Source organism: Zeugodacus cucurbitae, chromosome 5, assembly GCF_028554725.1.
Source record: "Zeugodacus cucurbitae isolate PBARC_wt_2022May chromosome 5, idZeuCucr1.2, whole genome shotgun sequence".
In the NCBI taxonomy this organism is placed as follows: Eukaryota; Metazoa; Arthropoda; class Insecta; order Diptera; family Tephritidae; genus Zeugodacus; species Zeugodacus cucurbitae.
The window spans coordinates 51,597,192-51,609,544 of record NC_071670.1 but is presented as its reverse complement, the minus strand read 5'-3'; the positions used below and the strand labels follow the sequence as shown (position 1 = coordinate 51,609,544).

General features: G+C 35.4%; 3 protein-coding genes across 4 annotated transcripts; 2 read left to right on the top strand and 1 right to left on the bottom strand.

Annotated features, from left to right (window-relative positions):
* The first annotated feature begins 201 nt into the window (after window positions 1–201).
* On the top strand, window positions 202–883 carry LOC105210632 (thioredoxin-1). The gene has a single exon (XM_011181710.3). The coding sequence runs from the start codon at window positions 366–368 to the stop codon at window positions 693–695; it is 330 nt and encodes a 109-aa protein (XP_011180012.1). The 5' UTR covers window positions 202–365; the 3' UTR covers window positions 696–883.
* Window positions 884–1,163: 280 nt separating this feature from the next.
* Sart3_1 (squamous cell carcinoma antigen recognized by T-cells 3) lies at window positions 1,164–5,658 on the top strand. Of its 2 annotated transcripts, none has more exons than XM_011181713.2 (13): window positions 1,164–1,322; window positions 1,943–2,325; window positions 2,386–2,561; window positions 2,619–2,778; window positions 2,846–3,518; window positions 3,587–3,752; window positions 3,822–3,906; window positions 3,972–4,415; window positions 4,478–4,595; window positions 4,658–4,769; window positions 4,845–4,965; window positions 5,026–5,128; window positions 5,183–5,658. In XM_011181713.2, the coding sequence occupies exons 1-13, from the start codon at window positions 1,308–1,310 to the stop codon at window positions 5,441–5,443; spliced, it is 2,817 nt and encodes a 938-aa protein (XP_011180015.2). In that variant the 5' UTR covers window positions 1,164–1,307; the 3' UTR covers window positions 5,444–5,658. The 2 variants fall into 2 exon arrangements, with proteins under 2 accessions (XP_011180015.2, XP_011180014.2); XM_011181712.3 differs by lacking the exon at window positions 1,164–1,322 and adding an exon at window positions 1,694–1,867.
* On the bottom strand, window positions 5,652–7,223 carry LOC105210633 (something about silencing protein 10). Its single transcript, XM_011181711.3, has one exon. The coding sequence runs from the start codon at window positions 7,095–7,097 to the stop codon at window positions 5,742–5,744; it is 1,356 nt and encodes a 451-aa protein (XP_011180013.2). The 5' UTR covers window positions 7,098–7,223; the 3' UTR covers window positions 5,652–5,741.
* Window positions 7,224–12,353: the final 5,130 nt, after the last annotated feature.

Sequence of the window (12,353 nt, the reverse complement as noted above, 5' to 3'; positions counted from 1 at the left end):
GTTCAACTGTAATCACTTAAAATAACATTTACGACAACATTGGCAATAGGATCATGAAGTCTTGCCTTAACAGGACACGATACAGTTAAAGTGAGCGTGCTAATTAAACAATTGTTGTATTTATATACATATCTACACACAAATAAGTAAATAAAACCGTTAAGTCACAAAGCGTATGCATTTTAGATTGACACATCTAAATGTGAGTTTACTTTATGTAAAGCTCACAAAGTGTTAAGACGTCCCAGTTAGATTGTTAAGAGACTGGTATTTTTTATTGTAATTTCGTATCGTATTGTACAAGTTTTCTTTTATTATAAATTATTTTATCTCTAAACTTTCGATTTTCAATAAACAAAACAAAAATGTTGCACACTGTCCGAAATAATGCTGATTTTGATAGACAATTGTCGGCCGCTGGCGGCCGTTTGGTGGTTGTCGATTTCACGGCTAGCTGGTGTGGTCCCTGCAAGAGTATTGAACCCAAAGTCAGAGCGCTATCGCGTAAATATAAGGACAAAGCAGTGGTGCTGAAAGTGGACGTGGATAAGTGTAGCAATGTGGCGCATGACTATAGAGTATCTTGTATGCCCACATTTGTATTTATAAGAAATGGACGTAGGATCGATCGTTTTTCAGGAGCTGATGAAATGGAGTTGGAGTATAAAATGTCAAAAATGGCTAAAGCTAAGTGAGACAAATGTTTATAATGTATGTGAAAACTAAAAAAAATGAAATTTTAAATATTTATAACAACATATTATTGTAATTTTAAAAGAATGTAAAATGCATCTGGTATGACATTAAAAATTTAACGAAACATTGTAAAACCATTATATTTATATGATAAATTGATAAATAAAAATGACAATGAGATAAATAATTTGCATTTCTATTTAAAAAGCAACATGGAAAAAACATTTTATTATCGTTAAAACCAAGCTTAAATTACAGAGGGGCATTGAAATAGCAAAAAGTAGCGATAAATAAAACGAATTTGTGAGTCAAAACAATAATAATTTTTAGCAATAATAATAGAATATATAATAACAAAAAGAAAATAGGACTTTGTCATTGGTTACGGTATTTATTAAAGAAAATATTTAACTTAATTCAAGGAACAGTTATTTATTTTCCGTAGTTTGCGGATAAATATAAACAACAGTCTCAAAATAATACGCTATAGTTGGCTTTAGATCGCCTTCGGTTTGGTATCTCGTGAGTTTTATAATAAAAAATCAATTTATTAATTGCAGTTTCAATATTTATTTGTGATAAAGCAAAGAATATAATATTGAATTTTTCAGATGGAAAATAAAATGGTAAGACTCGGTGCAAGTGAATCTAAACACTTATTTCTTTAAATTTATTGAAAAAGTGGGATTAGCACTTTTAAATTAAATATTTCAGGATGAATAGCATAAATTGAAAGTGCATGGAAATTTCGATTGTCAGCTGCGATTAAAAATGTTTACGTTGAACAAATAAACAAGGAAGACGTTTAAATTATTATTTATATTTAATTTAAACTTAATTAAAATCAGACTTCAGTAATTATTTATATATATATATACATATATTTACATGTATTCCCCACATTAGTAAATCTGATTTGTACATTTTTTACGAATACCACCCACAAAGCAATAGAAAAGTCCCAATCCACGTTGTTTGTGAATGTTTTCAAATTTGTGGGAAGAAGAAGAATATAATATTTTTTGTCTAGCGATTTGTGTTGATTTTCAATTGGAAGAGATTTTTTCATAAAAATATAGATATTTTGGACAAAATGAGTGTAAGCAATGAAAATGCACAAACAAAGGCTAAAGAGCGTATTGCAGAAATAGGAGAAATAGATGAAGCAGAAGTAACCACATAAATCTACATTATTTCACAATATTTTACAGACATTATTTTGTTATCATTTTATTTTATATTTTAGGAGGAAGCTTTACTCAAATCCGATGATGAGTATGATGCAGTGCGTACAAAAGTACAACCAGCAATTGGTACTTTAGCTCCACCAGCAGCAATACTCACTGACGAGGATTCACTTATGAATGAAGCTGCGCAGCTACAAGACGGCACAGTCGGTATTGATGATGCCGGTTTAAGTGATGAGGATATAGTATTAGCTGAGCCAGCCGAAGCAGCCGTTGGGCAAAAAATGGAAGATGGACTCAGTGAGGACAGTGATGATGACGACGATGACAATGAAATGGATGTGGCGGAGAATGCACTTTCGGCATATAAAAAGTTATGCAAGGAGTTGGATGTACACATATATGCATACGATAAATATATACAACTATGTGAATTAGCACAGTAAATAGCTTTAAAATAATTTTATGAATGTTATATTAAAAATAGTTTTGTTTTTTTCAGTACCACAGATGATCTAGATATCATCAGAGCAGCATACAGTCGTTTCTCCGCAGTTTATCCGTTATCACAAGAATTGTGGTTAAAATATTTAAGCATTGAAATGAATGTAGCACTGTCTCCCAAGGAAATAGAATTTGTTGAAGGCCTCTTCCGCAAAGCATTGGCAGATTATTATTGTAAGTAGATAATTAAGTGATTTTAAAATTTTTCTAAAATTTCATAATTTTTTTTAGCGACCGCCATTGCTTTAGAGTTTGCTTCATTAGCACCACGTTGTGCTGAACCCGAGAAAATATGGTTGGAATTATTGGGTACTTATGGTTTACATTGTCTTGAGGGTCAACTGTTCTTCAAACTATATCGGGAATATTTATCGAATCATGCTGCTATGAGGTTAAACATTTTTTTATGATTGTATATGTGTGAATAATATTGTAATAATATTAATTTTTTTGTATAGCGCGGAAGCAAAGCAAGAGGCGTACATCAAAAGTTATCTGCAAGAATTGAAATATCCGCTTTTCAATATGGAAGAGAGTTACATTGAATTCAAAGTCTTTTATGAAAAGAACAAAGAACACATTACGCATGAAATAAGTTGGGATTTGTTAGATAAAAATTATTTCAAAGCAAAAGAGCATCAACACCAAATTTTACCTTTCGAACATAAACTCAAAGCAATAGATGTTAAGTGCTATCGCGAACGTGCCGAGGTCTTTATAAACTATATCAAAGAATCGGATAAGTTTCTTGATGAAAATGTGCTACAAACCGTTTATGAGCGTATGGTGGCCGCGTGTTGTTTAAATATTGATTGTTGGTTGACATACATCGACTTTCTCATATATCGTGATGCATACGGGCGACCAGAAGAATTACAAGATTTACCCGTTTTCCGCCAGACAGCAGTTGATGTTAATAAGCGTGCACTACGCAATTGTCCATGGGCGGAGAAGTTGTATGTTAAACATATGCTACTGCTGGAACAGTTGGATAAATCGCGCGAGGAGGTGCAGGAAGTTTTGGAAAACGCTATGATTGCTGGCTTTCAGCAAGCCGAGCCGGCTGTTACTGTCTGGATGGAGTATTTAACGTATTTGCGACGGCACACAAACTACGAGCATGATGATGAGGTGCGTTACCGCTTAATTTATACTTTTTATTGTCAATTCAATTTATGTTCCATTTTTTAATCTCACAGTGCGACATTCTACGTAAAAATTTCAATTTAGCATGGACTATACTCGGTCAACAATGGGGTGTGTTGGCGGATTGCAATTGTGAGATCTTACAGCTATGGGGTCGTTTGGAATATGGACCGTTAGAGGACCCCAAACGTGGAAAAGAGCTTTGGACAACAGCAATGGGTTTGTTTATTAATTTTTGAACTAATTTAAACAACTGAAACATAACTGTTTTTATTTCAAATAAAACAGAAAGTGCCGACAATGCCACACGCTCAGGATTGTGGATCGAATTTGCGCAACTAGAGTTGCGACGTGATTTGGAAGCCACGAGAAAGTAGGTTTTTTTCTGGAATATTCAATATTCATATTTTGTACTAAACATTTGTATTTTTTTCATAGATTGTATCGCAAAGCCTTGCATTCACCGGGACTTGACGATCCAATGGTAATTGTTTCAGCTTGGGAACGTTTCGAACGTTGCAATGGCACAAGCAAAACGCTTACTAACTGTATAAAAGAATGTGCTGAATTCAAGACACAGTATCGAACAGAAAATTCACCCATTAAAACTGATTCAACGGCAGCTAATAAAGCTAATAGAGGCTCAAAGCGGAAGAACATTGCTGCGACGGAGTTCACAGCGCCGGAGAAGAAAGCGAAGTCGGAAACACTAAAGAAAGTTGTAAAACCTACTGGCAAGGGTGGAGGTGGTGGTGGTGGTGTTAGTACCGATGTACCTGGACCAAAACGTATGGAAACCGGCACATTTAAAGAGCATGAAAATCAAGAAATCGATTTGACCAAAGATCATTTGCGCATATTTCTTAGCAATTTGGATTACAGGTAAAACTCACAGAGAATACTCTTTGTAAGATCAACATAATAACGTAGAATATGAATTTTAGTTTAAAGGAAGATGACATACGTGCCAATTTGCCGAATTTGAAAATTGTAAATGTGCAACTTATACGCTCTGCGAATGGCAAAAGTCGTGGGTTTGGTTATGTAGAACTGGAAAGCGCGGTAAATAAGCAAAGTTGTATTTTCTTTAATAATAAATTCAACAATTTATGGTTTTATTGCAGTTTGAAGTCGAGAAAGCTTTGGCTATGGATAGAATATCTGTTAATGGACGGCCGTTGTTCATATCCAGTGTTCTGCGTGACAAAGAAAAACGACAGAAATTCAAATATTCGGGTAGGTTGGTATAAAATAACAATGTTTAGAGCAAAATAAGTCTCATGAACAACAACAACTTTTATAATTTTACAGATGATGTAGAACCCAGGAAACTCTTCGTAAAAAGTTTACCCTCTGACACCACAAAGGAAGAGCTGGAGCAGATGTTTGGCGCATTTGGCAAGCTGCGCGATGTGCGTTTAGTATATCACAAGTGGGTTATAATTAGTTATTTTTTGTTGTACATCTATAGTTTAACTCCCCCCATTTGCAGAAGTGGTAAATTCAAAAATATCGCTTATATCGAATATCAAGATGAATCGGCAGCAGGCAAGGCTGTACTTGCCACCGATCAACTGGAGTTGCGTTCGCATATTGTAAGCTAACACATAAGCAATAATGTTGTTGTATTAATTTTTTACAATTTACAGATTACCGTGGCAATCTCAGCACCGCCTCCAAAACCTGCTACATCTACAGTCATTACGGCAAGTAAGCTGCTTGGCATAAATAAAAAACAAAATAAAGCCTTCGAGCAAAAGCCACGCATGTCGCTTATACCAACAGTGGTGCGCAAAAAATTTACCGCTACGCAAGATAGTAACGCAACCAGCGCAGCATCTAGCAAAGCTACAAATGGCGCATCGCTTTCAAAAACAAATGAGGACTTCCGCAAATTATTGCTCAAATAAGTGCGTCTTTTCATTGATTTTTGGTATTTCGGCCACTACTGATATTATTTTAAAGTGGTGGCGTTTACCTGCCCTCCTCATGTGAATTAAATAGTGATTAGTTCGTAAATATTTAACAAACAATACAACAACATAATAATGTATTAGTCTTTGTTTACTTTTTGTCCTTCCTTCCGTAACACGAAATAAAAGGTAATATATATTTTTTGTATGAACCACATTGTGTTTTGAATTAGTCGGGACTATGGATTCGTTACTCATAAAAATTGTTAAAATAAAAATATAATTCTTCCACTTATTATACTTTGAATTTGACACTCTTGCTGACGGTCGCTTTGATACCGGATATTTCGCCACCATAACGTTTCGTTTCCTTGCGTACGGTGCGCACTGCACCCTTGCGTCGCACCAAAGCCTTGCGGAACTTGTTGCGATGCTTGACACGTGGATTGCGCAGCTCTTTTTTGCGTGCGGGTGTGAGACCTTTGTTCTTGGCAATTTGGTATGTGATGCCGCGTCGCGTATCCTCATCTGCATATGGATCCGCTTCAGTAAGTTCCATATCTTCATCTTCATTAGCTTCTTCGTCGTCGTCTTCTGCTGATTCCTCGGCTGCCTGTGGTATGCCATCGACTTTAATTTTCTCATCATATTTGTCGATGATACCCAACTTTGACTTCTTCTTCGATTTAGTTCTGTCAGCGTTATCCTTCACATCCAGCACTTGGAATTTGTCACCATCGACAATTCGCTCCAATAACGCCTCCAGTTGTGGCCGTATGATATTATCGTATTTATCTTGCAGCTGTTTAATGAGTTTTTTCAATTGTAGTAAACGTTTTGTAACTGGGTGGTTGCGCACAGCGGTACGTTTACCTTTCAAAAGCAAATAAAATGCCACATTAGAACAATAACTTAATGCTATATTTTGATAAAGTTCTGCAAATTGTAAAGCAGGTATCTTTGGCACTTTATTTTCACGCACATATAGCATAACCGGTGCTATAATCTCTTCCACTTCTTTCACATATGTCTCGAAATCCTCCACAAGTGGTGCGAATTCTGGTGAATCTTCTTGGAATAACCGTAATTTATCGCGCTTTGTGATGCCAGAAAGATTAGCTTTGACTTGAATTGGCTCTTCCGCCACTGTTTCCACTTTTAGCTTTTTTTCCTTAGGTTTCACGGCATGAATTAGTGCATCATCCAGTAAAAAGTCCTCCTCTTTCATTTGTTTCGCTAAGCGCATCTGTATTTTTTTCGCTTCCTCCTCTTCTTCCTTGGCCATCTCCTCTTGTTCCGCAGTGTATGTATCATAATCGGGATCCACGAAATCTGTATTGTAATAATTGCGACTCTTATCGCCCCAGTCTGTTGTATCGGGCAAATCATCATCACTCTCTGCGCCCTCTATGTCACTGTCGCGCATTGAAGCGCCCACATCATCCTCATCGTCGTCATTATCATCATCATCGTCACTTTCATCGAAAGCCATTAGCTCCTTTTCATTGCTTTCATCTTTACGGCGGCGCCCTTGTCGAACTTGGCGCAACAATTCTTTATCCTCTTCACCGTACTCAGCCTCAGAGTCTGTTGGTTCGTAATCGTCGGCATCATCATACCTCTTGTTGTCTATATTAATTTTGTCACCCATTTCAACAAAAGTTTAAAACAATTGTTGGCAAAAATAACTCTGGACTTTACTTATCACACACGTGTGAATCGCGTCCAATCAAAAAACAGCTGAGCAGAGATTCCTCTTCTAGTTCCGTGATATTCACAGTGAAATAAACAATTTATAAAGAGTTGCCAACGTATTTAATAATGCTATGACAAGCTGAGCTCAGTTACTACTTAGGTAACGGTACCTCAACAGATATGGACTAGATTCATGTATACCTTATTTTATTAGAAGTTATTTTATTAGAAGTTTTCCGGGAAGATCATTTTTACACTAACGTTGCTCGGAGTTATGTGATTTATAAAGCTTATTTATAGGCATTCTCCTTGTTCCCGTCCATAGCGGTGCAGCGTGATTTTGCGGCTTGATGATTACTTCATAAGTCTGAGGTATACCATCTCACTAGATCCATTTAAATGCTCTACATTCCGAAGCTACTTTGGTGTTGGGCAAGCAAAACTGGGCATAATTTGGAATAAATTCCTCCACAAAACGATATCACAAACTAAGATCCTGTTTTGAGATGGTTCAAACCAACAACATTCGTCTGGATTAGCAAATTAAGGCTATAGTCTGAGTTATATAATGATACGTATGTATTTCGATTATCGGAAGGCCAAAACGTTCAAGCTCATCTGTCAAGTATATTACCGGAAGATCAATGGTAGTCTTATCAGCGTTCATAACATTATCGCCCCCTACAATTTTCATTTCGTGAGGATCATCAGATTCATTGCTGCACTTTGTAGATCATTTGTCAATGTGCATGCACAACAACAATTGCAAAAACATTACATTCAGTTAGTTAATGTTATCACTTATTTTATTGGGACCGAGCTTGAGACTAGTCGCACGACAATTCGTTTATTGTTGCATTAAGGTGGGACATTTTGGTTTCCAAAGGCTCCGGAAGTGTGTGCTGGTGGGTTTAATGGCGAAAGAGCACTTGTTTTCGGTTTCGGTGTTTACGGTTCTCTGGTTTGTATCAGTGTATCCATGTCCCTTTCGTCGTCAATTTCCTTTGGATTGTGCATAAACAACATCAAACACTGATGGCAATTGGTCTGATGGTTCCGCATGTTGTTCTGAAATCGCGAGGGAAATCGGGTCCACCGCTTTCCCATGTCCCATATTCGATACAGGATATCATCCCAGCGGTCTTTTGAGTTGTCTACTCAGAGTTGTCTACTCAGAGTTGTCTCAGCCTGTCAATTGGCTGACAATACGATACCGTGGACGTGGATCGATTGTTAAGTACTAGCCGTTTTCACATTGACACTCATTAAACCAATTTGTGATGGTCGTCATGGAAAACTGTCACCGTCATCATCATTCAAAGTCCGATTCACCGACAGATGTTCCCCGTTTTAAATTTCTCTAAAATCCGCGGATACACTCGCTTTCAAATGCGGTCAAAACGAAACTACGACTCCGATTTGACAGAAATTTAGGGAGATAATGAAATATACATTAGTCACGCCATTGGATAGCGAGGCTCAATACTTCATAAGAGGAAATCTGAGTACTACATCCTTAAACCTGTATCTATTACCGTACTCTCTAGTCCTAGCATGCATACATTATTTTACGAATATATCTGCAATAACAAATCTTATAGTGCACGCTTATTGTCATGTGATTTTGTGTTCGGTGGGAAGAACTACTGATAGCATTATGCTTTATTTTTCTAGAAATCGCTGGGGTCCAGGTTAATAGCGCTTATGGCGGAATATACATATGTCTAACTGTACATATGCAATGAAATCTATGGCGTACTTCTCAATGATGAAAGATCAACGCAACATTTCGCCTGCCCGTTATCATTTTCTGTTGGATTTGAATCGTAAATTTTTAAAATCTTAATTAGTGGCTCCCAGTGACAATTCAAAAACTCTGTATTTCGAAGGTCACCCAAGGCACACGACTGGTGATAACAAGACATGATAATGGTATGTATTTAGTGATGTGATCCGATGAACTGGCTTTAAAAAGAGATTCTAACAAAAATAATTGGCAAAAAACAGTATCAGCTAGTTAAATTCGAATTATACTGGAAAGCCACATGAAGATAAGCATTTTGAAAGTGACCACCATATTTTGATTTACTAAAGACAAGCACTCGACTAAAGACAAGACTACGAGTATCTGTTCAGTACAGTTCAACAACATATCGACATATTCTTGCGGGTCAGGGTTTATTGAATAGTTTTATAGATTTATTCGCGCATGTGTACTTGCTTATTGGAAAAGCTATGAATTTTTGTTAAAAAAAATACGCAATAATAATCATAATTATTACAGTAAAAATCTGTTTACGCAGAAGAAACGGATGTTCTTCTAGATTAATATTGACCCAACTGAAATGTTGCGAATCGCTTTCTTTGTATTTGTAATTACATATACAATAATTAGCTGATAAACGATTATTTATTAAATTATGTTTTTGTACTTGTTTTGTAATTTTTATACCCACACCCTGATTTCCAAAACAAATTTTATAAATTCAATGAAGACAACTCAGCTCTTGAGCTCGTATTGCAGCATGTTTCAGTAAATGTTAGATCATCTCGAGCGGATAACTTCGGCATAAATGTTGTCAATAGTCAGAGGATTACTAGAATACTCTATGCTCTTGAAAAAAACCCCACAAAAAGACGTCAGTGGGGATTAAATGTGAAGACAGTCAATTTCACCTAGTTTTGTGATTAGATGCCCTCTGTATGTTTTGTTATAGAAATTAAATCTTGATGAAATAATTCATCGTCATTTTATTAAAAATCCCCTGAGTAATACTTTAGAAACATGCGCTGGGTTAAAGAATTTCGAGTATAATATTGTATCAATGAGTTGTGATGCTCTGTGCTTGGGGGCTCGTACAAACGCTGATCATAGTCCAGCTGATAAATAAATTTTAGCGTTAAAAATAAAAACGAGGCGTGTTATTGATAAATACAAACTTGTGTATATAGATATGGAATAATCTCTGTCGTCATACATATACATATGTTTGAAATTAACAATAATAGATGATAATGTCCTCAATCAAGGTTATTTATTTTTAATTTGTGGCCTAAATAACCCCAAAGTCCGGTAATGCCACACCGAAATAAGAATTACTACTAAATTTTGAAAATAAACTGGATATTTTTTGTTTTTTATATCTTTTATATAAACTGTATCCTCACAACCGGAACTGTAAGATAAGTTTTGAAAACTGTTAGGAACAACCATTATCACTTCCTTTGTAAGCAATAACTCCTCGTATTCTGTAACAAGAAATTTTTTAAGTCAATAGAAACTATTATTAATTAATCGTCTGAGTATAATAGTACGAGTTATACGACGACATTGTATATAGTTCAGCGAATAGTTAGCGACCTACGCTGGCTAGGTCGTGTTGTCGCCGGAGGAAGCCGAGGAAGGGGAAGGCCTCCACTCCGTTGGAAGGACCAGGTGGAAAGCGACCTGGTTACACTTGGGATCTCCAACTGGCGCCGAACTGCGAAGGAAAGATTAGGCTATACATACATAATATTGGGATGTATTGACACAAGGATGGCACATTCAGAAACCCTTAGTCTTGGGTGAATTGTAAAAAAAATATTAAAAAATTTGTTAAAATCTAATGTTCAAAGGAATGGGTTCGAAACTATGTATGATGTTCAGAATAAGGTTAGGTTACGTCTGATGATCCATACTTTTGAGGTGGCACTTGGACAGTTAAGGATGCTGATCCTCTGGTCACGCATCGACAAATTGCTTGGAGTCTTTCATAAATGGCTTAAGTCGGCTAATTTAAATGCAGACCAGTTCGGTTGGTTCGTCGAAGGTATTTCTACCCAAATTCGATCACATTCAGGTGAAAGTTCTAGATCTAAACAATTCAGCTTAACTAACTAGCAGACGAATGTCACAATTGGGAATCTCTCAATCATTTGAAACACTGTTTGAAGAAAATATGAGCTGAATAAAAAATTTTAGGATCAATATTTTTATGTGCTGTTTTAAAATCCATTAAATCTGGCAATGCTCGATCTGTTCTATAAATTAAAAAAAAACTAAAACAAAAAAAATACTATAAACAATTTAGCAAAATCTTATTGTTGAAAATTGATGGGCTCGTCTAGTACAAATGCAAATACAAATGTATAAGTACATATAGTACATATCATTGTGTGCAAGTAGTGTTATGTATTTATGACTTGTTGTATGTATGTGGAGAGAAATAAAGGGGCGTGTATAATAATCAGCTGATTATCACCGCGAAAATACAATAATATTTACTTCAGCACGGTCGAGTTGAGAGAAGGACAATTTATTGTTGCATTCAAGCATGAGTATGTATGAGTATAGAATATATGCATGTAAATGTACGTGTACGAGATCACATGCTGCATAAAAAACTTGGAAAACGGAGGATTATCAACTCGCCATTCATATTTTTTTATTTTATTTTAAATATTTTATACAAATTCTAATATATTTTCTTTAAACAAGCGCTTGTTAGTTGAATACTGAATGATTTCGGCTCAGTGTTGTTCCACAGTCTCTTGAATGAGGTTAGACAATTTAATTAAAATGTTCCTCGAATGAAAAAGTGCGTGAGACAAAAACATTTAAAAAAACTAACAATTTTATAAATTCTGAAGATTACATTAAAATTATAATTTGTTTTCTAATAAAAATGATTTGTATTGTCCAAAAAATGTTTCTCAAACTCGTGAAATAGATATGAAAAAATATTGTTTACATTTGAAAAATCAATATAGATTATGAAGATATAGTGGTTGGATCATACATTCGCCGAATTTCTAAGCTTAAAAATCACTGAGCCAGTTTCACAAACTTTTCCTTGATCATATTTGTTCCCTGTCAAAAGACATTCAGCTAATTTTTTATTTTGGATTACAATAATCCGTTTGTAATATATCGATAACCACTCTAAATTTCAATATACTACTTTTATATCGATTATTCTTTTCAATACTACCAAATTTCTATAATGATCCTTCTATCTTTTTATGAGAGAATTTGAGTAAAATTGCAAAATATCTGTTAGAATCGACACGCCCACAAACCAGTGCAATCAAAAACAAAAAAACTGAGGAAATACTTGAAGTTGCTAAACTGACAACATTCTCGAGGCTACACTTCTAATTTTTTTTAGGTTAAGGTCTCATACATATTAGGCTACTCGATATGTAGAGATGAGATGATAATAAGTGATAA